This window comes from Trachurus trachurus (genome assembly GCF_905171665.1).
Source record: "Trachurus trachurus genome assembly, chromosome: 8".
Lineage (NCBI taxonomy): Eukaryota > Metazoa > Chordata > Actinopteri > Carangiformes > Carangidae > Trachurus > Trachurus trachurus.
In genome coordinates this window covers 15,777,280-15,799,138 of record NC_139905.1, presented here as the reverse complement: position 1 = coordinate 15,799,138, position 21,859 = coordinate 15,777,280, and the positions used below count along the sequence as shown (strand labels likewise).

General features: G+C 41.0%; 3 protein-coding genes across 3 annotated transcripts; 2 read left to right on the top strand and 1 right to left on the bottom strand.

The window, feature by feature from the left end:
- Positions 1-1,795: 1,795 nt before the first annotated feature.
- On the bottom strand, positions 1,796-5,930 carry LOC310989372 (uncharacterized protein). Its single transcript, XM_083976409.1, has 4 exons — positions 5,772-5,930; positions 4,545-5,208; positions 4,307-4,420; positions 1,796-3,456 (listed from the first exon to the last, which is right to left on the bottom strand). Exons 2-4 carry the CDS (start codon positions 5,184-5,186, stop codon positions 2,494-2,496), a joined length of 1,719 nt encoding a protein of 572 aa, XP_083832535.1. The 5' UTR covers positions 5,187-5,208; positions 5,772-5,930; the 3' UTR covers positions 1,796-2,493.
- Positions 5,931-6,022: 92 nt separating this feature from the next.
- rnps1 (RNA binding protein S1, serine-rich domain) lies at positions 6,023-9,143 on the top strand. The gene is made up of 7 exons (XM_083976651.1): positions 6,023-6,068; positions 6,919-7,065; positions 7,180-7,365; positions 7,451-7,556; positions 7,911-8,064; positions 8,155-8,296; positions 8,619-9,143. Coding segments are annotated over exons 1-7 (843 nt in total). The 5' UTR covers positions 6,023-6,066; the 3' UTR covers positions 8,725-9,143.
- Positions 9,144-9,921: 778 nt separating this feature from the next.
- Positions 9,922-21,261, top strand: LOC310990591 (arf-GAP with dual PH domain-containing protein 1-like). The gene is made up of 11 exons (XM_083978029.1): positions 9,922-10,239; positions 12,304-12,434; positions 13,209-13,300; positions 14,289-14,371; positions 18,909-19,021; positions 19,399-19,545; positions 19,918-20,001; positions 20,341-20,403; positions 20,519-20,590; positions 20,818-21,046; positions 21,143-21,261. Exons 1-11 carry the CDS (start codon positions 10,149-10,151, stop codon positions 21,169-21,171), a joined length of 1,134 nt encoding a protein of 377 aa, XP_083834155.1. The 5' UTR covers positions 9,922-10,148; the 3' UTR covers positions 21,172-21,261.
- The last annotated feature ends 598 nt before the right edge of the window (positions 21,262-21,859 follow it).

The window sequence follows — 21,859 nt, the reverse complement described above, 5'->3', positions numbered from 1 at the left end:
TTCTTTTTTTTATTTTTATTTTTTTTAAATATTTGTTCTCATATATAACACAATATATGACTGCTGCCTGGGGTTGTTGAATGTAAAACTACACCTTTCAAAAGCAACTATTACTGACATTCATTTTCTATATCTATTAGGAATCTCAGAATATGAATTCTCCCTGTTTTGAAGATTACCTACTTACATCTGTTGTCCACCTGTTCAGTGCTGGCATTGACTCACTACCAGTCACTATCAGATATGGCTTATTGCTCATGGCCAAGTACCCAGAAATACAAGGTAAGAGGTAGGAACATGAGTATAGGCTTGATTTGTGTCAAACTCTCACCCTTTATTCCTTATAAGGCCATCAGATCACATCAAGATTTTCAGTTCATTGTTTATATTCTAGTGTGATTCATTTTATTTTAATTTTATTTTTGATCCATTCCTTATTGTGGTCCAGCTATATTGTTGTAGGATGTGCATGTTTTTTGAGTGTCTCTTTAGCAGTGACATGTCATGACTTTGACAGATGGACAAGCAGAGTAAAGTCCCTCCCTCACTGACACAGAACTTTTCATGCTTCAGCTTCAGTATTGCTCCAGTTGCTGTTTATTTTCTGGGCAACTCCTGCTTGCTTTGATCTCACAGACACAAAGTATGGGCAGTGTGCAACTATTTTACCCCTTCATTTATCTACCAGGTCAGGTCCAGGAAGAGTTGGCCAGAGCAGTAGGAAATCGTCAGGTCCGAGTAGGGGACAGAAGGAGGCTGCCATACACTGATGCCGTCATCCATGAAATACAAAGATTTGCAAATGTTGCACCTATAATTGAACATTGTGCCTCCCGAGATGTCACCTTCCAGGGCTACTTCATCAAGAAGGTGGTGCCTTGACTTTTCACCTTGCACTTACACCAGGTTTCCTAATATCAGATTATTTTCATTATTACAAATGTACAGATGTCAGTTGTGACTGAAATTCTGAAACCATGAAAAACATTTTGCAATAAAATCTAAAATGTGCCACCACCCCTCACACATTTTAGGGGACTCCAGTGGCTTTTCTCCTGTCGTCTATTCTCCAGGATGAAGATGAGTGGGAAAAGGCTTATACTTTTAACCCAGGCCATTTTCTGGATAAGGAAGGGAATTTTGTAAAGAGGGATGCTTTTCTACCGTTCTCTGCAGGTATCTTAGTTTTTTGTTATTATTACCAAGAAATCTTACAGAACAAATTCACTTGAAGCTACGACACTCCTTCATTTGTTTCAGGCTCAAGGTCTTGTATTGGAGAGAGTCTTGCCAAGATGGAGATTTTCCTCTTCTTCACCTCTCTCCTCCAGCTCTTCCGTTTCACTCCTCCGCCTGGACTTACAGAGGATGAACTGGATCTGACACCAGTCTGGGGCTTTCCTCTCCAACCTTCACCTCATGAGCTCTGTGCTATCAGCAGGGTCTGACACAGATTTAAGACACTGCTACCTGCCACTGACAATTGTGAAGCAGGGAATAAGATAAACTACACAGCAAGCTTCAGCTGTAGACAATATGCTGATCTCACTCGTTTTATATATAACTTTATCATACTTTATGACAAGGTATAATCATGGAACATGTTTTACTGGAAAACCTCTCAATGTTAACTTCTCCCACCACCTTACGTATTAAAAATGGGAACATGCTTTGGATCATAACTAGTTCTTTATTAATTAGCACAGAGATATGAAAAGTAACAGTTCATAATGCCAGTCCTACTGATACAAAATTAACATGAGGGGTTTTCACCCAAAAATGACAAGGTACCTGCATGTAAATTTTACTACATTTTTACTTAAGCAATGTAATCCCTTTATCCTATTGCTTTTTGGGTAACACTTTACAATAAGGGTCCCTTAATTAACGTTGGTTAGTACATTATTAAGCATTAATATATCAGGTAATGTGTTAATGAATGCTGAGTAATGCATACATAATGATAACTAATTACATTATTCAACTTTTATTATTACTTAATAATGTATTAACTAACTTTGAGTAGTAAACATTAACTGCTTACTAATAGGCTACATTAATGTGTTTCCTAATCCTAAGTAATATATAATAATGATTGTTAATATATCTGTAAACGGTTAAAGGGATAGTTCACCCAAAATTGAAATTTCACTCATTATCTACTCACCCTCATGTCGACTAAGGGCTGGGAGAAGTTTCAGAGTTATCCGTGGCTTCTCTGAGTTACAGGGGGTCTCGGCGTAGCCGTGCATGTCCATATATAACGGTTGCAAATGGATACCAATTAATGCTTAATAATATACTAACTAAACTTAATTAAGGGACCCTTATTGTAAAGTGTTACCGCTTTTTGTATTCTCTTAAAATGTAATTTGGAAATAAATTAGTTTTTAAAAAAATGCTACAGCATACGTTAATTGTGTTTTAAATATTAATGCGACTCTAGAAAACATCACATCCAAGCCCTTTGTAGTCCAAAAACACTTGAGTCCTCTATGGTGCTTCCACTTTGATAATATTAATCTGTTGATCCTGTTCAGAGTGATTGGAGTTCATCAACAGCTCAGTGGAAACACCGCAGTCCTGGAGAGTCCTTGCTGAACAGCTGATTGGGAAATCAGATGGTTTGTTCTCTGATAATCTGAAACTCTGGGGATGTGACTGGGTGTATGAAGATGTGTAGGATGGTGTGTAGGATGACATGAGTGTCTGACTGCTCTGTTGTGTGTATGCTGCTGCATATGGCTGTGTCTGAGGGGAAGTGTGCGTAAGTGGGAGGTTTTCTGCATTGCTACATGGTGGAAACCCATTCATGCTTGTAGGGCTCAGTCCTGGCAGTTTAAAGGCCTCTACACTTTCTAAACCCTCTAAAGAGTTGTAGCTCGGTTGGGTTTGGCTGCACTGAGTGAATGTGCCTTTACCAAAGCTGAAGGTGTCTTGGCTGAAGGAGGTAGATGCAGACGGTGTTGGCAAAGTAGAGGGCGATGGGGTTTTGTTTTGCTGCTGTTGAGAAGTGCTACACTGTCCCACTTTGGAGGCGAGGCTCTGTAGAGTGCTGAGGATCTGCTTCTGAATGTGGGTCTGCTGCGACTGCTCCCTCTCCAGGCGGCACTGCTGCTCCACCAGCATCTTCACCGCCAGGCCCAAGCTGCGCACCTCAGAACCCAGGGTGTGGATCTGCTCATGCAATCCACCCCTCGCTCCGGCGTCATGGACCGCCTGTTGGGGGCTCGGGTTCCCCTCACTACGTGTAGCACCCTGGCCTCCGGGGGCCTGAAGGCGGATGATGGCACCCCCGGGAGCTGAGGATGTTAAAGCAGCCGGAGGTCGATTGGGAAGACGGATGCCAACGCGAGGAGGGGGGTGAGGGGAACGCACAGACAGACCTGGTCTCTGTGTCAGAAAACGCCTGGAGGCACCGACGCCTCCTCCTCCGGGCTGGGCGTCCATAACAGTCTGCACAATATAAAAATGAAATTTATGATACAATACAAAAACATACAACTTGGATTATTAGACAATTATCAGGGTTCCCACTCTTCTCTTGAAATCGTTTTCCAGGACATTTTCAGCTGCTACAGTTTGACAGACATTCGTTTTTATGGCATACACTGATTCATCCCCTGTCCCGTTCAAGCTTTGGAGAAGTGTTCTTTTTGACAATGGTACCTTATTTTGTACATTTAATCAGTTTGTTTCTATGTTTATTCCTCTCTCTCATTCTCTCTCCCAGAAGTCTGATTTAAAGATGTGCAGTCTATGGCTCTAATTTATGAAATAATCTCTTAAATGCTAAGAAATTATGAAAAATGTATCATAGGACAGCACAAACATTTTTTTTTGGAAACAAAATCCTTAGCAGGGTCTGAAAAAGTCAAATAGAGCTCTGGTAGCTGATGTCATGATGTGATAAATCATTTTCCAGGACAACTTAAGCCTTTCCAGGACATTTGACTTGTTTTTCTTATTTTCCATGTGTTTTTCATGACTGGGAAATTGGTCAAACGTTTTCCAGGTTTTCCAGATTTTCCAGGACGCGTGGGAACCCTGCATTATATATTATCATAGTTTAAACTGATTAGACTCCCATTGCCAGGTTTAGACATGTGGCAGATTTATGCTGGAATACAACCTGAAACTTGGTGTAAAAGCAGACTCATAGATAAGACACATGCAAATATAACCCCAGAATCAATTTTAGTATTGTGAGGTGACCTACATTTATCACATAAGTGCTGGAGAACACACTGTAGTTAACAATCAAGCCTGACATCAATTGTGACAGGTCAGTTTGCTGTTTTCTCACCTTTTCAGTGGTCAGATCGTAGGTTTCAGGCTGCTGAGGCATGACACTTCTCAAGTCAGAACCCTGGACACTTGAGTGATCTCTTCTCAACAATGACGCCATCTGATGGTATGACTGTTAAAAACAATTTATGCAAGTTAAGACTGAGTTACGACTGATCTGATGCTTATAGGATCTGACACAGCTCATTACAAAATCTAACAATCAAAATTATGAGGAGGGGAATTTAGGCCGGTACCTTCACCCTGTGTGACAGTGCTTTATCCAGGAGCCTCTTACGAGCTGCTAACATGGAGTTGGTGGCTGGAGAAGGTGTGAGTCTCTTCCTCATGAATGCTCCAGTGGAAGATACATTGTCTGTCTCTGCCCTTGTTACAGTGGATTGGAGGTCTCTTTGCTGGCTGTTCTGTGCAAGGGAGGTGACGCTTACAATCTGGATCTCATTTTCGTCCCTATCTCCCTCATGTTGGTGTTCTTGTCTGCTGCCTCCACTGGTCTCCCCATACCCAGATGGCTTCGCACCAGCCTCTGGATTTGTGGACGACTGTTGGGCAAACTCAGTAGCCGCTGTAAAGCCAGCATGGTGAGAGGCTTCTCGTATTAGGTTCTGGAGACGAATGGTTTTCCAGCTCTCTTGCATCGACCCAGCTCGTGGTTGCACTTGTGCTGCTGCTGCTGCTGTTGTTTTGCTGCCTCCAGCCTCCACGGGTCTGACCCTCCCCGGCGGCCTCCCCTGGAACTCCCTCAGGAACAGGTAGATGGCCTGGGCGGACACCTTGATGTTCTCCAGCTCCAGCACTGCTTTGATCTTACGGAAACTCAGACCGGCTTTCCGCAGCTCCACCACTTTGTGTTTGGCGGCATCATCCAGCCGACCCATGGTCTCTCAAACCAGATGAAGTCTGTAAGAGTCACACAATAACAAAACTGTAATTTACACTTGCTGTATGTTTACTGAAAGATAAAGAAGCAATGAATCGTTTTCTTCCTGTATGTAGAAATACTAGCAAGACAGCAGTATTCTCTTGTATCTTTTTTTTTTATCTGCTTCCCCCATGATATATTTTATTTGCTCATGCTTAGTTCAAATGCAAATGATTCACACATAAGAAATGACTTGGTATTTTTAGTTTGTAATTAATAACCTACAATAAGGCGAGGTGGTTTTAATAAGTCAAGTTTGTGTAGATTAGGACTTAGTTAAGAATGAACGTGGAGGAAACCTGCGTCTGTGCATAAATCCATACATCGATATCAGAGTATGCTTACTACACGTTAAAATACGTTGGAAATTGGTGCTAATACTTTTCATGGTGGCGGTAAGAATACGTCGTTAATAAATGTATCTATCGTTATGATAATAAGTTTATCTATTCGTTTACTAACTTACACTGTTTACGTTAGCTGAAGTGGCTAACGAAAACAGCTAGCAGCAGCAGCACCGTTAATAAAGTAAAGGGCTTACCTTCTCAGACCAAGTCGACGAACAGAGATCAAAGATTATTGGTTGCTATTCGGTTATATTTTCACGTACCATGATGACACATTTCGTCTTTGCATAGCTACGACCTAATCACACACTCTCACACAGTCACACGCATTTCTTTGCCGTTTTTTCTTGACCGACAACTAAAACAAACAAATGAGTTGTAACTGGCGCGCAGCTTCTTACGTAACGTCCGCTTTGTCGTCATCACCAAGGGACGTTTTCTCAGGCCGCCGCAAGTGGTCGAAGCGCAAATCACCTCGTTTTGAAAGAAATGTAAGTTTAGCCCTTTAATGTGGCGCTTTTGATCTCGTTTTAATTGCAACACGATGTTCGTCGCGTACGGAAAACATAATCATGTTTTCTGATCGTCTGCGCATTTAATAAAGAGAGTATTTGTCGATAAACAGCCGGTCACAGGCTCCTTGTTTAGAATGAGAATCAATGGCGGCGGATTTCTGCTGTTGGTGGTGAAGTTAAGTGGGTTAATGTTTTGGTGATAACACTATTTTCGGTGTAAAGCAAAGTGTTTAGGTCTTTTTTTGTTCTTTTTTTTTTTTTTTTACTACAAATTTTGTTTCTTCGGCCACTTACCCCTTTTTAAATCGCAAATGTAATCGGAATCACAATTGTGCTAAGACCAATAGCAAAATTGCAAGAGCTGCATTCATTTTGAGAAAGGCGAAGTGTGTCAACACTGTTGTGTTGGCCTATAATCACAGCATCAGTCTTATGTTTTCTTTCTTTCTTTCCAACTTAGATTGTACATCACAATGTCTGCCCATATATTTGCAATAGGCCTATAATGTATTTTGCAAATCGTGCAGCCCTACTGTATGGTCATCTTCATGTATTGAAGAAATCGGTTTTACTAGTTTGATCGCGAAACATTATTTTACTATTTATTATCGATTAATAATGTGAGTCATCAGCCATAAGTCCTGGTAATTTTTGTGTTAAGAGTGAATCTGTTTGTTACATCTTGTGTTTTGGAGAGTTTAAGAGACATACCAATATGAAGGTATTATTTTCAGTGTTTGATGATTTTACAGATGAAATAAATAACGTGAAAACTTATGATTTTGAAAATGACCTTACGGTAACAGCACTTTGTCTTTGACTTAAGGGCACCATCACCCACAAAGCGGAAGGAGGAAGAAAAAACAAAAGATAGAGGCAAAGAAAAGAGTGGTACCAAGGATGGAGACAAGGAGAGAGGACGCGACAAAGTGAGGAAACGTCGCAGTGCTTCCACTGGCAGCAGCAGCAGCAGGTTTGTTCCGCAAAATCACCTCTTTATTTGTATTTATTTTATATTCATCCTCATCCTCAAATTGTATCATGCGTTGTAATAAAATGTGTTTTTCTTTGTTTTCACAATGGCCAGATCCAGATCCAGCTCTACTTCAAGCAGCAGCTCTGGTTCCAGCTCAGGGTCATCAAGTGGATCCAGCTCATCTGGTTCCAGCCGCTCTGGTTCCTCCAGCTCGCGTTCCTCCTCCTCTTCTAGCTCCTCTGGCTCCCCGAGCCCCAGCCGCAGACGCCATGACAACCGCCGACGCTCACGCTCAGCGTAATTGATTTTTTCTAGAGCAACTGCATTTTTACTATTCTGAATCAGGATGACATTAATCTGTGTTTTGTTCGTGATTGTTCAGTTCCAAGACTCAGAAGAGGGGAGATGATAAGGAACGAAGGAAAAGAAGCCCGAGCCCCAAACCAACTAAAGTTCATCTGGGGCGGCTGACCAGGAATGTCACCAAGGTCAGCAGTGAAATGGTTACACATTTTATAGCTTAGGGAATATAAGGGGTTACACTGTTGCTTTCAACCTGATAGTCTTGTTTTAAAGGTTGTTCACGGGATTAATCATAATTTAACATTATGACACTACCATTGAAACACTGTACTAGCACTGACCAAATAGAGTAAAAATGAATAAATGTGGAATGGTAAAACAATGGCTGAAATGTTGCCATTATGATCAAATAAATGGATGTTGTTCTATTTTCAGCAGCCTATTTCATATGTATTAAGTGTTTTGGTCATCAACAAGCCACAGATAGAAGGATTGTTGTCCCCATATTTATCAAAGATTTACACTGTCTTTTTTCACAGGATCACATCCAAGAGATCTTTTCCACTTATGGGAAAATAAAAATGGTTGAAATGCCCATGGACAGGCTCCACCCACACATGTCCAGGGGCTACGCTTACGTGGAGTTTGAGACTCCTGAGGAGGCCCAAAAGGCCCTCAAACACATGGATGGAGGTAAGCCCGGGTGAATGTCTCAGAGGGTAACATGGGATTACTCCGGGCATTCATGTTGAATAATCGTCTGTGGCGTTTTTTTATTTTTAGGTCAGATTGACGGACAGGAAATCTCTGCTTCTGCTGTGCTGACTCAGCGAGTCCGTCCTCCACCTCGCCGACCCTCTCCGCCTCGCCGAATGCCCCCACCACCACCCATGTGGCGTCGCAGCCCACCACGCATGAGGAGAAGGTCAGTCTCAAAACCTCATTTCCCCAATGAAAATATTATGTGACATTAACAGAATTCCCCATGCATAGCCAAAATGAAAACCAGGTGCTGGTTCCTAGATGAAAGATAAATCACATCATGCTGACATTACTTTACTGAAATGTATTGAGCTAACGATGTGTTTCGCATCTGGCTTCTTCAGGTTCGCTCAACAAGAAAGAATATCTACATCTGATTTTTATACTGCTGTGGAATTGATACTATCATGATCCTCTGTTAAGACAGTTTTTGCCAATTCTGTCTGCTTTCAAATCTCAACGGCTTGGTTTCTGTGTCCTTGCAGGTCCCGCTCCCCAAGGAGACGCTCACCAGCACGCCGCCGCTCTCGCTCCAGGTCTCCTGGTCGCAGGCGTCACCGCTCTCGTTCCAGCTCCAACTCCTCTAGATAAACCGGTTTCCTGCCTCTGGATTCCAAGTGATCACTTAAATTCTCTGACAACAGATTGCCTGGAGTACCTGCTCTGACAGACCTTACGGACTCATTCAAAATAAAATCATCTGATTTGTAGCCAATGTGAACATCTGCCTGAATTGAGGAAGTGGATCTGTTTTGTTTCTTGATTTTGATTTTTTTTTTCTTTTTTAATATTTTATGTTGTCCTACAAAGCTGGTTCAGTGGTGTGTCGGGTTGAGTTTAGATTCTACTGAGATCTACCAATATTTCTTTTTAAGCGTTTCTTCTTTTTACCCTGTATGGAATTTTTAAACATTTTGACAAATAAATGTGTTCAACATAACCTCACACAATCTTTGGATAATGTGTCTGCTGTACGTTCAAATGTGTACAGAGAGCCAAAAAATAAAAACAGCATGTGCCCACAGTTCAGCAACAATCCTTGGTACATTTACTCATTAGGCTTTTGATGTACACTAATGTGTGTGCTTTTACAGAGGAGTGCTGCTGTAATGGCACACTCCCCTTCAAAAGCAACATTTACTGGGAAGAGAAATAGATTCAGGGGATGTGAATAACTTCTGGGAGCTTGGTTTTCATAGCAATGACAAAAGAGACATTTAGGGCAAAATAATTTTGAAAAGCAAAAACTGCATTGTGAGTGATGTGCATAATGACAGGGACACAATATAAAGTACAAAAATATTACCTGCACTTCAGCCCTTCTAATTGGCTTCATTTTTGTAACCTCTTGTAAATGACAACATAGCCCCGCCCTCTTGTACAACATAGCCCCGCCCACCAACCTCAGTCTCAGCACGAGGCTAATCAACTACACCTGAGAGCACCTGTGTGTCTGTAATAACGCCTTTTCTGTCAAGTTTAAGTGGACTGTTTCCTATAACATGGTGATAATTATATTACAGCCTAGACCTATGTGTTGTCGTAAACAGTGCTTACCAGGGCTATTGGGCCTATGAAATATTTTTTTTAGACATATATTATTACCAGACGCATGTTTGCACAGAAGAAGTGAGGAAAGAGATCGCCTACATGTGGGTGTATTCGTTGTCTGGGAGTGTCGTCGTGAGCCTGTCTCCATGTCACCATATTGACCGCTGGGGGTCTCACTTCAAACCAAGACAGACAGAGAGCGGAGTTAACTGCATTTATGTTAGTTTAGCATGAACATTAGACTGACCATGCGCCGCTGTCCAGCCACCCTCCACTTTTAATGACAGCCCTCTCATTACTTAGTTGTGCAGCGTTGCGACGCACTTCTTCACTCTCCGAGTACAGTGTTGCTATCCGGCGGTGTTTTCTTTTTTGTTTCTTGCTACTTTCCATGAGATGAGAGTTTAAGGGGTTTACATCCGCTGTGGAGGAGGCATCCGAGCACAACCATCATCGCTGGCATTATGGCTTCGGACCCAGAGACGAACCGACGGCGCATGAAGCAACTTCTGGGGAAACCTGGGAATGGAAACTGTGCAGACTGTGGGGCTGCAGGTAGGTCACTGACAGATGCCCGACACGTTTTACTGACCTCTTCCTACTTGAATCAGTTTGTAATACATTATTATGACTGTCCCGTCCCAATGTAGCTACTACTCACTACAGTACAATTTCAGTGTGCTCAGTTCTTCAAGAGAGGACAAGTCGTTTAGTTTCTCTTCTCAGACAGTCACGATGTTGTCTAGGCATGGTCATTATGAAACAGTTGACATAATGGAAATCGTTAGACAGGGGGAGTCAGTAATATTTTAATAAAAGGGCAGCTAAACAATGAATAAGCTCTAATTGAATAAGCTTTTAAACGAACTTCATTCGTTCGGTCCAGTTGTCATTTAAATGGGTAACATTTTCATTTCATCTTTGTACTCAATTTTCATTTTAGAAAATTATTTACAAAATGTATTTAATATGGTTCATAATCATATTTTGAGGGTGGGGGATTTTCTCAAATGTCTTCAGGCTGTGGGGCCAAAAGTGTAGTGGTTTTCCTTTATGAACATACTTACATTAGTACATAGACCTACACACGGGCACACACACACACACACCCTTGTGGTCACACCTAGTTGCTTTGCACTAATCAAAGCTGCAGTTCACAACGTGGACATATGCAAACAGGTGTGGCTTCCAGGTCAAAGAGGTCTACTAGAATAATGTGTTTGAGGTTGTCTTAATATTCAAGAAAAAACAGAGCTCCATCCTGAAATATGATGAGTCTTAGATGCAAGGTAGTATTGTATGAAATGCCAATAAACACCAGCTCTCCTCGGATCCATTCAGTATTTAATTCAGGTCTTTTAAAGGTGTAATGTATAGGACATGTCATATCATACTGGCCATCTGCAATTGACCTCCTTCAGCTTCTTGGCCATCTGGCTTTATTTAGACCCTAGATCCAACTGAAGCTTCATAATAAAGAGAAAATGGGAGTGGCTAACTCACTCTTGTCTCTTCGGTACAGATGCACAGTGTTATTTGTGTGCTGTATTTAGATTATGTACAAGGAAGTACTTTTTTTTCTCCCCATACCATTTTTACATTGTGTGTGTACTTCACACTGTCCTATTTCTCTGGTTCACTCAGAAAGTAACTGTTGTTGCAGCTGTCATCTCACCTTGTGTGAGAGTAATGATTCTGAAAATGAGACTTGTGTTTTGAGTGTGTGTGCAGCTATTGACACCTTTGCTGTTTTTGGTTTCTCCACACACTTGAACTTAAACGTATTTGTTGAAGTTGATTACTCTAAAAAATAAATTTAAATGTGAATTTCTATGAAATTGATGCTTGCTGCATTGTATTCTCTCCACAATTCAAAGTAATATTGAACTTAAATGCTCTGACCTTTCACTGAGCTTCTCACAAGCAAAAGGTTAACTGGATGATGCATAACAAAAGTGTTACTTTTCAGTTTGTTAGTGATTGTGAGAATGTGTTTTGTCAGAGCACAGAGGTGTTGGAGGTAATTGTACCTCTTCATGTATGCAAAACAAAAAAGGTGTGAATGACATAAAGCACTTACTTGTTAACCACATAGGCACATGCAGCAGATAGTCATGTGAATTTACAATATTAAAAAAATTTAATTCATTCAAAAGCTATATGTGATTATATGTATTTACAATATGAGAATAATACAGTTTCGGATAAAAGATGAGCTTGAACTTTGATTCAACCAAAAATAAATCTGAAGATAGTTCACCATTTCTAAGCAGGTATTGCAGTAAGGCAGTAGCTACTGTAAATGTGGGCGGTTGTGTAAATGAGAAACACTAGTTCCCTGCCAGGGGTAATTCAAGGCGAGCCTTCTGTGTTACTGAGTCTATTCCCTCGCACCGAGACAAATGACGTCTGTGGTCTGCCTGTTGACCTCTGTTTTGGTTATCTACTCTTCTCTTTGGTCAGCCTGCTTCAAATACAACTGAGCTGTGTGTGCCTGTTGCAAGGAAGTTGAGAAATCTTTTGGTGTGTTTAGAGTTACTTAGACAAGTGGTTTTCTGTGTGCATCTGTATATGTGTTGTCGTGAAGCTCTTCACATGAGTCTGTTTGTTGCATTGCAGACCCGGAGTGGGCATCCTATACCCTTGGTGTGTTTGTGTGTCACAGCTGCTCAGGCCTCCATAGAAACATTGCACAGATCAGCAAGGTGAAGTCTGTCCTGCTGGATCCCTGGAGGTCGTCTGAGGTGGAGGTGAGAACCGCTGTCTGAAGGATTTTTATTCACACACACCCTGAACAAAAAGCCCTGTCTTTTTGCAAGAGAAGATCGTTGATAATGATCTAACCCTTGGCTTTAAGTAATGTCTGCAGCCTCTGGCCTCACCCAGGCTCCACTGTGAGCATCACTCTCTGCCTGTCACAACCCACACACCGCCCCTCCTCCTGCATCTCGGCTTGGAAGAATAAGACAAGTCATCAGTCTCAATTCACCATGGCCTGAAAGGCATTAGCCAGCAGCTGGCAAATACAAACAATGTCTTTGTGTGTGTATGGATTTTAGTGTGTGTGTATGTGTGTGTCCTGCAGTGTTCAAATATGAAACTCACAGGTTTAGGTTGTTCTGAATTGTTTTCACACATCCATATAAGTCACTGCATGTCATGCTCCTGTCCACCTTGGTTTGCATGTGTGTATGTGCCAGACAAAATGGGTTTGTGGTGGTAAATCTTTCTCTCTGTCCCCTTTTCTCCCTTGGAGTGTGTGCATGTGTGATCTGTATCAATGCAGGCTCAGTTGCATTCAGTGCCTTAGATAAAGAAACTCTAAAGAATTACCCTTGCCTTTCTCCTTGCCCAGAGGAAGGCAACGTGAAAGAATTAAAAATATTACTGAAATATATGTGTACATTTTGTAACCTGCCCTCATCAAAGAAATCCATATTGATGCACCCACATAGTCATTAAGCAACTTGCTGCTCAAAGATATCCCTTACAAACATCAAATGTTTCTTTTGTTGCTTTTGCAGTTCATGGATTCTGTAGGTAACAACGCTGCCAAGGTCAAATATGAAAAGATAGTTCCCGCCTTCTACTACTGCCCCACATACAAAGACTGCATGTAAGTGATGCTGTCCTTGACACTCATTAATATCTAATTGAGGTCTCTTTTGTAAATGAAAGATGGATGGGTAAGTATATATCTGCAGCACGGATGGATACTGTACACTGTTTTTCTGTCACGTTTTGTCTTGATTTTTAACAGGCATGGTAACGAAGGTTGTTGTACACATACTGTACCTGACCATGACGTTTTCTCACAGTTCAGGATGAAATGAAGAGCCTAGATTTGGTAAAAGTGTTGGTGATGAGTGAAATCATTCTGCACCAGTATTGATTTTTTTGTGCCATATAGCTGTAAAACTACAATTACAATTTTACAAAATGAATCTACGCAATAACAAGGGGCAATAAATGGTTGTGGTAGCCAGGCTGGCATGAGGATTGTGGAAGCTCCTCCGTGAACAGGAAGTAACAGTTCAGTAGGACGGTTTTCCCTTAACTTTCTGGTAATATAGATAATATGCAGTGACAAAACACTAAGATGTGAAGGTTATGTTAACATGGACCAGCAGTGTGTTTATGAGGGGTGATTTGTTTAGAGGACAAATAAAAGACGGAAAAAATGAATCAATTAGGCATGAAGGGCTCTGAGCTCCTCGTAGCAGTGTGCAAACCTCTGTGTTGTATGTGAGAATGTTGAAATGAGTCACTTTGGTTGAAATCATGCTGAAGATGTAATGAAATATAGTTGTTAAACAAAACAGAAATTAACATAATGAAGATGGATGAGAGATAAAAAAAAAAGGAGCATGAGCTGTGTAATCAGTATCATGAAAGATGGAGTAGAAAGGGAGACACAAATGATAATTATGAGAAGATGAGCCGAGACTGGGATATTTGATTGCTTCTCTTTGGAGTTTGCATGAAAAGTAGCCTGCAGTCCTGACATCTGTAAGTTAATGAGTTTTCCCAACAAGTCAGCTCAAACAGGAAGTAAACATCAAACCCAGGCTAAACTGAGCATCTAACTACCAACTGTTCGGCAGGCTGCTGCGGGAACAGTGGATACGAGCCAAATACGAGAGGGAGGAGTTTCAGTTTGTGGAGAGGCAGGAACCCTACTCGGCAGGTAAGAATTAAATGCGTCCCTCTACAGTTACCCACAAACACATTATACGTCTTGCTTACTCAGGGAAACAAGTAATTGTCTATGTCTCACACAGCACCTCCTGTGCAGCTTTGAATGAACACTCAGCAGGAAAACAGAATCATCCATTTACCATTACCAGCATTCTTGACTGAAGCAGCTGATCGCATCTAAGAAAGAGGAAGGGAAGTGAGTTCCCATCTCACAGTCCGCTTTGCAGCAATAGTTTGGGAGTATGGGAAAGGCTAAGCTAGGCTAGGCTAAGCATGCCCCCAACTCTATACTACTATACAATTGTATTTGTAGTGTGTAGTGTATTTCCAAACCAAACAGTTGTCAACTTAGATTCTACATTTAATGTAATCAACACCCTCAAATATTTATTTAGTACCACATGACGCACTCTTTGTGTACTGTTGTTATCCATCATCATTAACCATGACAGATTGCGGCTCTAAAGATATGTCAGTAATCTGGCTGAGAAAGTTCCTCTTGTGTCGCTAACTAGTCGATGATGTGCACTGTATAATATCTACTCCTGTTTTCACCATGTGTGTGTTAGAGGGGGTCCTTTTTGGCATGGTCCTGTCAAAGGATGCAATAATGAGTAACTCATGGCCCAGTAGGCAGCGTTACTATTGACATTACCACCGCCATTGTCCAGCCCAATTATCCAGCTAGTTGGCCTGTAAGACTGTTAGACTGCTCATTAGGTAGCTTGGTGTTATGGACAGTGTGCCAGAATGGCTGGTCATCAAGAGAGGAAAACTACCCTTTACTGTCGTTACTTAGTTCCTTTTGGGCCCTCATTTCTTTCTGCCTTATCTTCCCACTTTTGTTCTGATGTATACCTACATCTATTTCTGCCTAACTAGAGCATGTGTCACCCCTTTTGTGATGGATAACTGTGTGAAATCATTTTGGAAGGCCTAAGTTCCCTTCCTCTTCAAGTGTATCTTACATAACCGCTATCTGTCTTTTGTGTTGAATAATGTGCCTGTGAATATATGTGTCACAGATGACAAATGCCTCTTGGCCAATTGCCTGGTGCAATCACAACCTGGCCGCTAATCAGACTAGACTAGTCAATAATGGAAACCCCAAAACTTGGTGGCAATGAGCATGTAGAGGCTAAGATGAGCTATTATGTTTTAAGATTGGAAAATCATTTCTATTATGCACAGATGCCAAGACTGGGCCATCACTATGGTCAATGGTGAAGGCAAGAGATTGACTTAAGTCCATGTAAAGCAAGTTAGTTGCTCTAATATTACTCAAATGAAATAAACTATTGCTTTTGTTTTTGTTCTTTAAAAACACTCCTCAGAAGTTTGACTGCTAATGCAAAACAAGTTTGCACTTTGTTCAACTGTTCAACACTTAAAACTTACATCGACATTATAGTGTAATACAAGCCATAAATATTTATATATGTCATATAAAAACTAAGGTGGGGCAAAGGGTAAAGTGAACACTTATTCCTTTAAAAAGTTTGACTCGTTAACTATTAACCATAATCCCATTCAAGTGTTACGGTAAAACAGGGCTCTGATGTTGCGTGTGCTTTCTCACTGGCTTACTGCGACAACCACATGTGAAGGAGTTGTGCATTAAAGGATGGTGCAACTCACGCAACTTACAGTAAGCACAGTTAAAGGGGAAATGGGAAGCTGTCAGTATAGTCCGACATGGTGAGCTCCATATGTTCAGCTGATAACATATGACGATTACATAGCCTACTGTACTACGCTTTCTATCCAGTTTTATTGACGGTTTCCCTTGGTTTTGTCTGTGCCGGAAACAGGAAGTTGTGCAAAATGCGAGTAAGTTTAACGTGATAGAAAGCATGGTTTGTGACCATGTTTGGCAGAATATTCAAAGACATTATCGTGTTACTCCACATCCCTCTTGTGTAAGTAATGGGTGGGAACTTCTTGCTAAATTTGTAGTAAAACGATCATTCATTGAGCCTCAGCGTCAGGTTCACATACTACACATTACACATAAGGTGATGGAAGGTAACATCTGAAATCAATACTGTGTTAAAGAGCAAAACTCTTAAATATAGTTGTATATGAATACAAATAGAATCATATGCTTGCTCCTTCCCTAAATTTTACATAAAAAGAACTGGATTTAAAAGTTAAAAAGCGGGAAGGGGGACATTTTAATTAAACACTGACATCTTTTTCAGAGGGACTGAATATATCAAAACAGCAAAATAGAATCGCACTTTGGACTAAAAACCTGTAATAAACAATTGCATGTAAAAACGAAAAACTAGTAAAATCTCACTTTTCCCTTTATGGTAGAGAAGACAAAGTACTACTATCGAAGTCTTATGACTGTTAAACTCTTCCTCTGTGTCTCTTCATCTCCGTCAATGGCCTCTTGTGTTGTGCTGTGCAGAGGTTTACAGGCATGTGGCTGTGTGTGCCATGGCGGAAGAATGGTCTCCTTTGTGTACAAATATTCTATATAACATTGCTCATAGACTTCAGGCCAGGAAAAAAAGATGGATGCTGCGGTGTAAAACATGATTTTCTTTTCCCTGTTTGCAAATATTTGACACCCTGTTTTTACACTGAGTGACTTCTCTTCTCCTTTGCTGTGTCATGTTGTAGACAGTCTGACCTCCTCCTTCCCAGCGGTGGAAACAAAACATTCTGACTGCTGAATAATTGATGAAGCCACTTCTCAACTGGAGGTTTACTGTGGTCTGTGGCCCAGGCTGTGATCATTTTATTACTGTACAAAGAGGCAGGACTCTTAAGGAAAAGGGAGGGACCAAAGGTGCAGGTGGCCAATCAGACAGTCATTAAAATGTCTAATTATAGCTCCATTTCCTCTATAAAAGCTGAGATGCCCTTCTTGCTCATACTGTACCAGCATTTGACAACGATAATGAAATGTCTGTCATGTACAGTTACTTTTTTACTTACTTTGTAGATTCTTCGACTACAGACTAGCACTAAGTGCAAGTGTTGCAATTTGTGGATATTGCAGTTTAGGGTGGCTAAAAGAGGGTATTGTTCTCACTAAATCAGGCAACACTTGCTTATGAAAAAGAGAAATGGAGCTCAAACTGAAGATGGATTCATTGTAGTATCAACGTCAATATCTCAGATATCTGGAGCAATCTGGTGTGTGTGTATAGGACAATGACTTTGCACTTCTTCCTGCAGTGCTGTTTCTGTTGGCTCAGAGAGAGGTCAGTGTCAGGAGCAGGGCCAACAAGATGTTTGTGTGTGTCAGAGAGGGAGAGGAAGAGGATGAGTAAGCGAAGGGTAATTGTTATTTCTCATTAGACATTAAGATAGAGAGCATTTACCAGACCTATTCATCTTGACTAATTTGTTATATTGAAAAAAGCCTTCATGCATATGTTTATGCTGGAGATGGAGAGCGTTTATTTCAGTGACAGTACAGGAAGCTGTCAGTTAGAGGTGAAATATTTATGTGTAGTAGAAGCAGAGATGCTTCCTTCCACCACTTCTGTAAGCTGTGTAGAATGGTGACCTGACCACATAGCTAAAAAAATAAATAAAAATGCGCATACACACTTGCCTTAAACACACACACACACACACACACACACACACACACACACACACACACACACACACACACACACACACACACACACACACACACACACACACACACACACACACACACACACACACACACACACACACACACACAGTTTCAGTGGCCTTTACCTGTGCTGTTTCTGTTTACATAGGCTTAGCTTTAGATCTGTGACTGTAACCACTGTTGCACAAACTGAAATTGCTGTTGGTGCACTTGCAATTCACTGGATGAATTGAATGTTTATTATAATAAGCAGAACATAAAACAACATGCATGTGACAAAGAGGTTGCCCACTTTTCTGCCATCATGATATCATGTCCTTTAAAGCTCACCCTTGGCAGTCCCTCTACATAAAATGCACCTACGACCTTTGTGTAATGTGCTGTTCCCTGCAGCTCCACAGAGCATTTGAGGGTTTTAGTTTTCTGGCCGGCAAACTCTCACTTCCACTCTCAGCAGGCAGCTGTTGTCAGTGAAAAGCTCCTATAAACCTTATGTTTACTATCTGCCCAGCACCAAGCAGGAGTTGGTGACCAGCTGGTGAACATGGTGGAACTTGATGTAAAGAACCAGATATTTCTTTGAAGTCGGTAGAGACAAAAAAAATTAGCTAATTGAGAAAATAAAATATTGGTTGCATTCATTAGGAGGCCAAATAGCAGTTTACTGTATCAAATATTATAAGGTAATGAATTCTCTGTGTTGAGTTTAGATTGTTCTGTTGCATCCAAAAGGCCATTGCATCTATATGATTTTTCTTTTCATATAAATTAAGTTAATTAAGCAGTTTCATTTGTGAATTTTTTACTAATTAATGCTTGTCTTGTGTTTTGAGGTATTGTAGATTCGGTAAAAGTCTGCTGAAGTCGTCTCTGTATTCTTGCTCCATGCTAATGGAAACCATTGTGGCTTCCTTCCTGGCAGGCTACAGAGAGGGGTTTCTATGGAAACGAGGCAGAGACAATGGACAGTACCTCAGCCGAAAATTTATTCTGTCCGAACGGGAGGGTGTTCTAAAGTACTTCAATAAGCATGATGTGAGTGCTTTCTCATCTGTATTTCAGTTACAGTCAATCTGCCCTTGGTAAATGTTGCTCCGTCTAGAAATGTTCTGTTTTTCCCTCTTGAGACCTTTCAAATCCCATTTAAATCTTATACTTATAACTATCTGCATAAAATCCAAATATTCCACGTGTAAATTCCACGTGTTCTGCTGAATGTAGCTCTCTCTCATTTAGACACCATACTGATAAGGAGGAGGAGGAGGAAAAGTAATTCATGCCTGCATGGACCAGTCATAATCTGTACTTTCAACTTTTTATTAACAACCTACACAAAAAGTATTTTGTAGACATGAGGAGACAAGACTGTCAATTATTATCTTGTGTCTAATTTTTTTTCTTTCTTTCTGCAGGCCAGAGAGCCCAAAGCAATAATGAGAATCAATAGTGTGAATGCCACTTTCCAGCCAGTTAAAATTGGCACTGCCCATGGCCTGCAGATAACCTATCTGAAGGACAACAGCACCAGAAATATCTTTGTTTACCATGAGGATGGAAAGGTGAGGTTGTGCCTCTCTTGCTTGGTGGCTGAATTGTGAGAAGTGAGTCTATGGTGGCAGCAGAAGGCATGTGTGTCCATCTGGTGGAAATGGTTTGTTGTTACAAGTCAGAGCGTAGCTCATGTTCATTTGTACAAAGGCTTAACAACATATGTGAGAATCACCCCATGGGGTATGGTAAAACGAGAAATAAAACTGTGGTAGAATATGCTCACATGGTGCACATCGACTTTAGGTTGAGAGCTCTTCTCATTTACAAATACCATTTAGAAAAAGGACAAACATTTTGTCTCAAGATGAGTGTTGTGTATATTGCTGGAACTAATGATGTCTATGAGTCAGTCATTGTAATCCTGATGTCCTGTTATAAAGGAAATGGTGGACTGGTTCAACGCCATCAGAGCAGCCAGGTTTCACTACCTGCAGGTGGCTTTTCCTGGGGCTCCCAACTCCGATGTGAGTACATGTTTACACCCATTCATGTACAAGTCCTGCAAATAACACACACAGTTGGTTATTTGATTAACTAAACTATTTATCTACTATCGTGTTAGGCTTTGAAACGAGATTCAAACCCTTTTATGTTGTAAAATTTGCAATTAATTAAAATGAACAGTTTTGGCTTCTCATTCGAAAGGCTTTTTCAGCTCTAAAAAGAACTGAAAAGCCTCTTTAGATCTGAAGAAGCCTTGCAGATGAAACGCAATGTCTTCTTGAGGCGCCAAAAAGGAGTCTAATTGCATAGCCTACAGTTTTACTCTGTGTTCATCAGTGAGGTTTTTGTTCTTTGTTCAGTTGTTGCCAAAGCTAACCAGGAACTACATGAAGGAGGGTTATATGGAGAAGACTGGGCCCAAGGTGAGGCATTTCTAAATATATATAGGTAAAATTTTTGTTGTGTACATTGCATACATAGTATGGAATGGAAGCCAAGGAATTATCTCTGAACTGAGCCTCTGGTTCTGTCCCACAGCACACAGAGGGTTTCAAGAAGAGATGGTTTACAATGGACGACAGGAGGCTCATGTACTTCAAAGATCCACTGGTACTGAAGCTGCTGGTTATGAGGATGCTGCTGTAGTAACAGACTGTGGCCAGTAGATGCCGCTCTGGCTTTTTGTCTGGATCAGTCTGTTCATACTTTGCAACACCTCACCTAAAAACTTGGGGATTTTTGTTCTGTGGTATACGATACGCCAAAACTGTTTCACTCACTGACACAAAATGGCAGTTAATCTAAAGAGGATTAACGGTTTCTCCCTGTGCTTGCAGGATGCCTATGCACGAGGTGAGGTGTTCATTGGTAGTAAGGAAAACAGCTACACAGTGCTTGCTGGCCTTCCTCCTAACATTCAGGGCAACCACTGGCCGTTTGGAATTACCATAGTGACACCAGACAGGAAATTTCTTTTTGCATGCGAGACGGAAGAGGACCAGAAAAATTGGATGGCTGCAGTTCAGACTGTTATCAACAGACCAATGCTGCCTCAGGAGTATGCAGGTAAATTGAACAATCCAATGAAGTCTAGACATAATTCAGCAATTTCTACCCAATTGCTCAAGCTCTGATATCTTTATTTTCCAATTCTCTCTGCAGTGGAGGCCTATTTTAAGCACAAACCATGACCGTCTTAGCGTTGAAGAACTATTAATGCAGGATGAGGGGAATGAAGTGGAGCTGGAGGAAGATGAGGACGTGGTGGGATACGTACTTTATATCTTATAATAGATGCTCTTGTAAAATGAAGGGTGACAGAGAAAAGGTGAGACAGCTTAGACTGCAATTACCGTTCTCATAAGTACGCCTGTTACTCAACCCGCTATCCTGCTCAACTTCACTTACCGGTACATTATGTGCTATCCATTTCTCAGAATCACTTCTGTGCTCATGAATGTTAGCCTAACGCACCCATCTGACAATTGATGTAACTTACATACTTGAAAAAGGCCAGTCATCCTGGCCTGAATGTGCAGAAGTTATCTATGTGTGCCTTTTTGTGTAGGAATCAGAACTGTTGCTGCTCAGACGTGAAGAGATTTCAACATGGTGGTCTCTGTTCTATTTTCTTGATTTCAACCAAGTGTACAAACTGTGCCATTAAGCTCAGTTAAAGGCAAACTCAAACATAATCTGACACAGGACTGTAATATGTCAGTAAGACATAATACAGTCTACAGAGTTAAAACCATATTTATTTGTTGATTTATTTATTTTTTAAACTAATTTCCAGCTTTCAATACAATGCTACCAGGCACTGCAGGTACCGTCAGCCACTTTTGCTTTTTGTACATATTCAACCAGCTGAATGTTAGT

What these genes read in the sequence shown, in the direction of transcription:
- LOC310990591 (XM_083978029.1), top strand. Translation starts at nt 10,149, where the DNA reads ATGGCTTCGGACCCAGAGACGAACCGACGGCGCATGAAGCAACTTCTG. An exon ending in CCCACATACAAAGACTGCAT is followed by an intron (nt 13,301 to 14,288) that starts GTAAGTGATGCT and finishes ACTGTTCGGCAG; the next exon opens with GCTGCTGCGGGAACAGTGGA. An exon ending in TGTACTTCAAAGATCCACTG is followed by an intron (nt 20,591 to 20,817) that starts GTACTGAAGCTG and finishes CTGTGCTTGCAG; the next exon opens with GATGCCTATGCACGAGGTGA.
- LOC310989372 (XM_083976409.1), bottom strand. Translation starts at nt 5,186, where the DNA reads ATGGGTCGGCTGGATGATGCCGCCAAACACAAAGTGGTGGAGCTGCGG. An exon ending in CACTGTCACACAGGGTGAAG is followed by an intron (nt 4,421 to 4,544) that starts GTACCGGCCTAA and finishes TGTTTTTAACAG; the next exon opens with TCATACCATCAGATGGCGTC. An exon ending in ACGATCTGACCACTGAAAAG is followed by an intron (nt 3,457 to 4,306) that starts GTGAGAAAACAG and finishes TATATTGTGCAG; the next exon opens with ACTGTTATGGACGCCCAGCC.
- rnps1 (XM_083976651.1), top strand. An exon ending in CGCCGACGCTCACGCTCAGC is followed by an intron (nt 7,366 to 7,450) that starts GTAATTGATTTT and finishes GTGATTGTTCAG; the next exon opens with TTCCAAGACTCAGAAGAGGG. An exon ending in CCTCAAACACATGGATGGAG is followed by an intron (nt 8,065 to 8,154) that starts GTAAGCCCGGGT and finishes TTTTATTTTTAG; the next exon opens with GTCAGATTGACGGACAGGAA.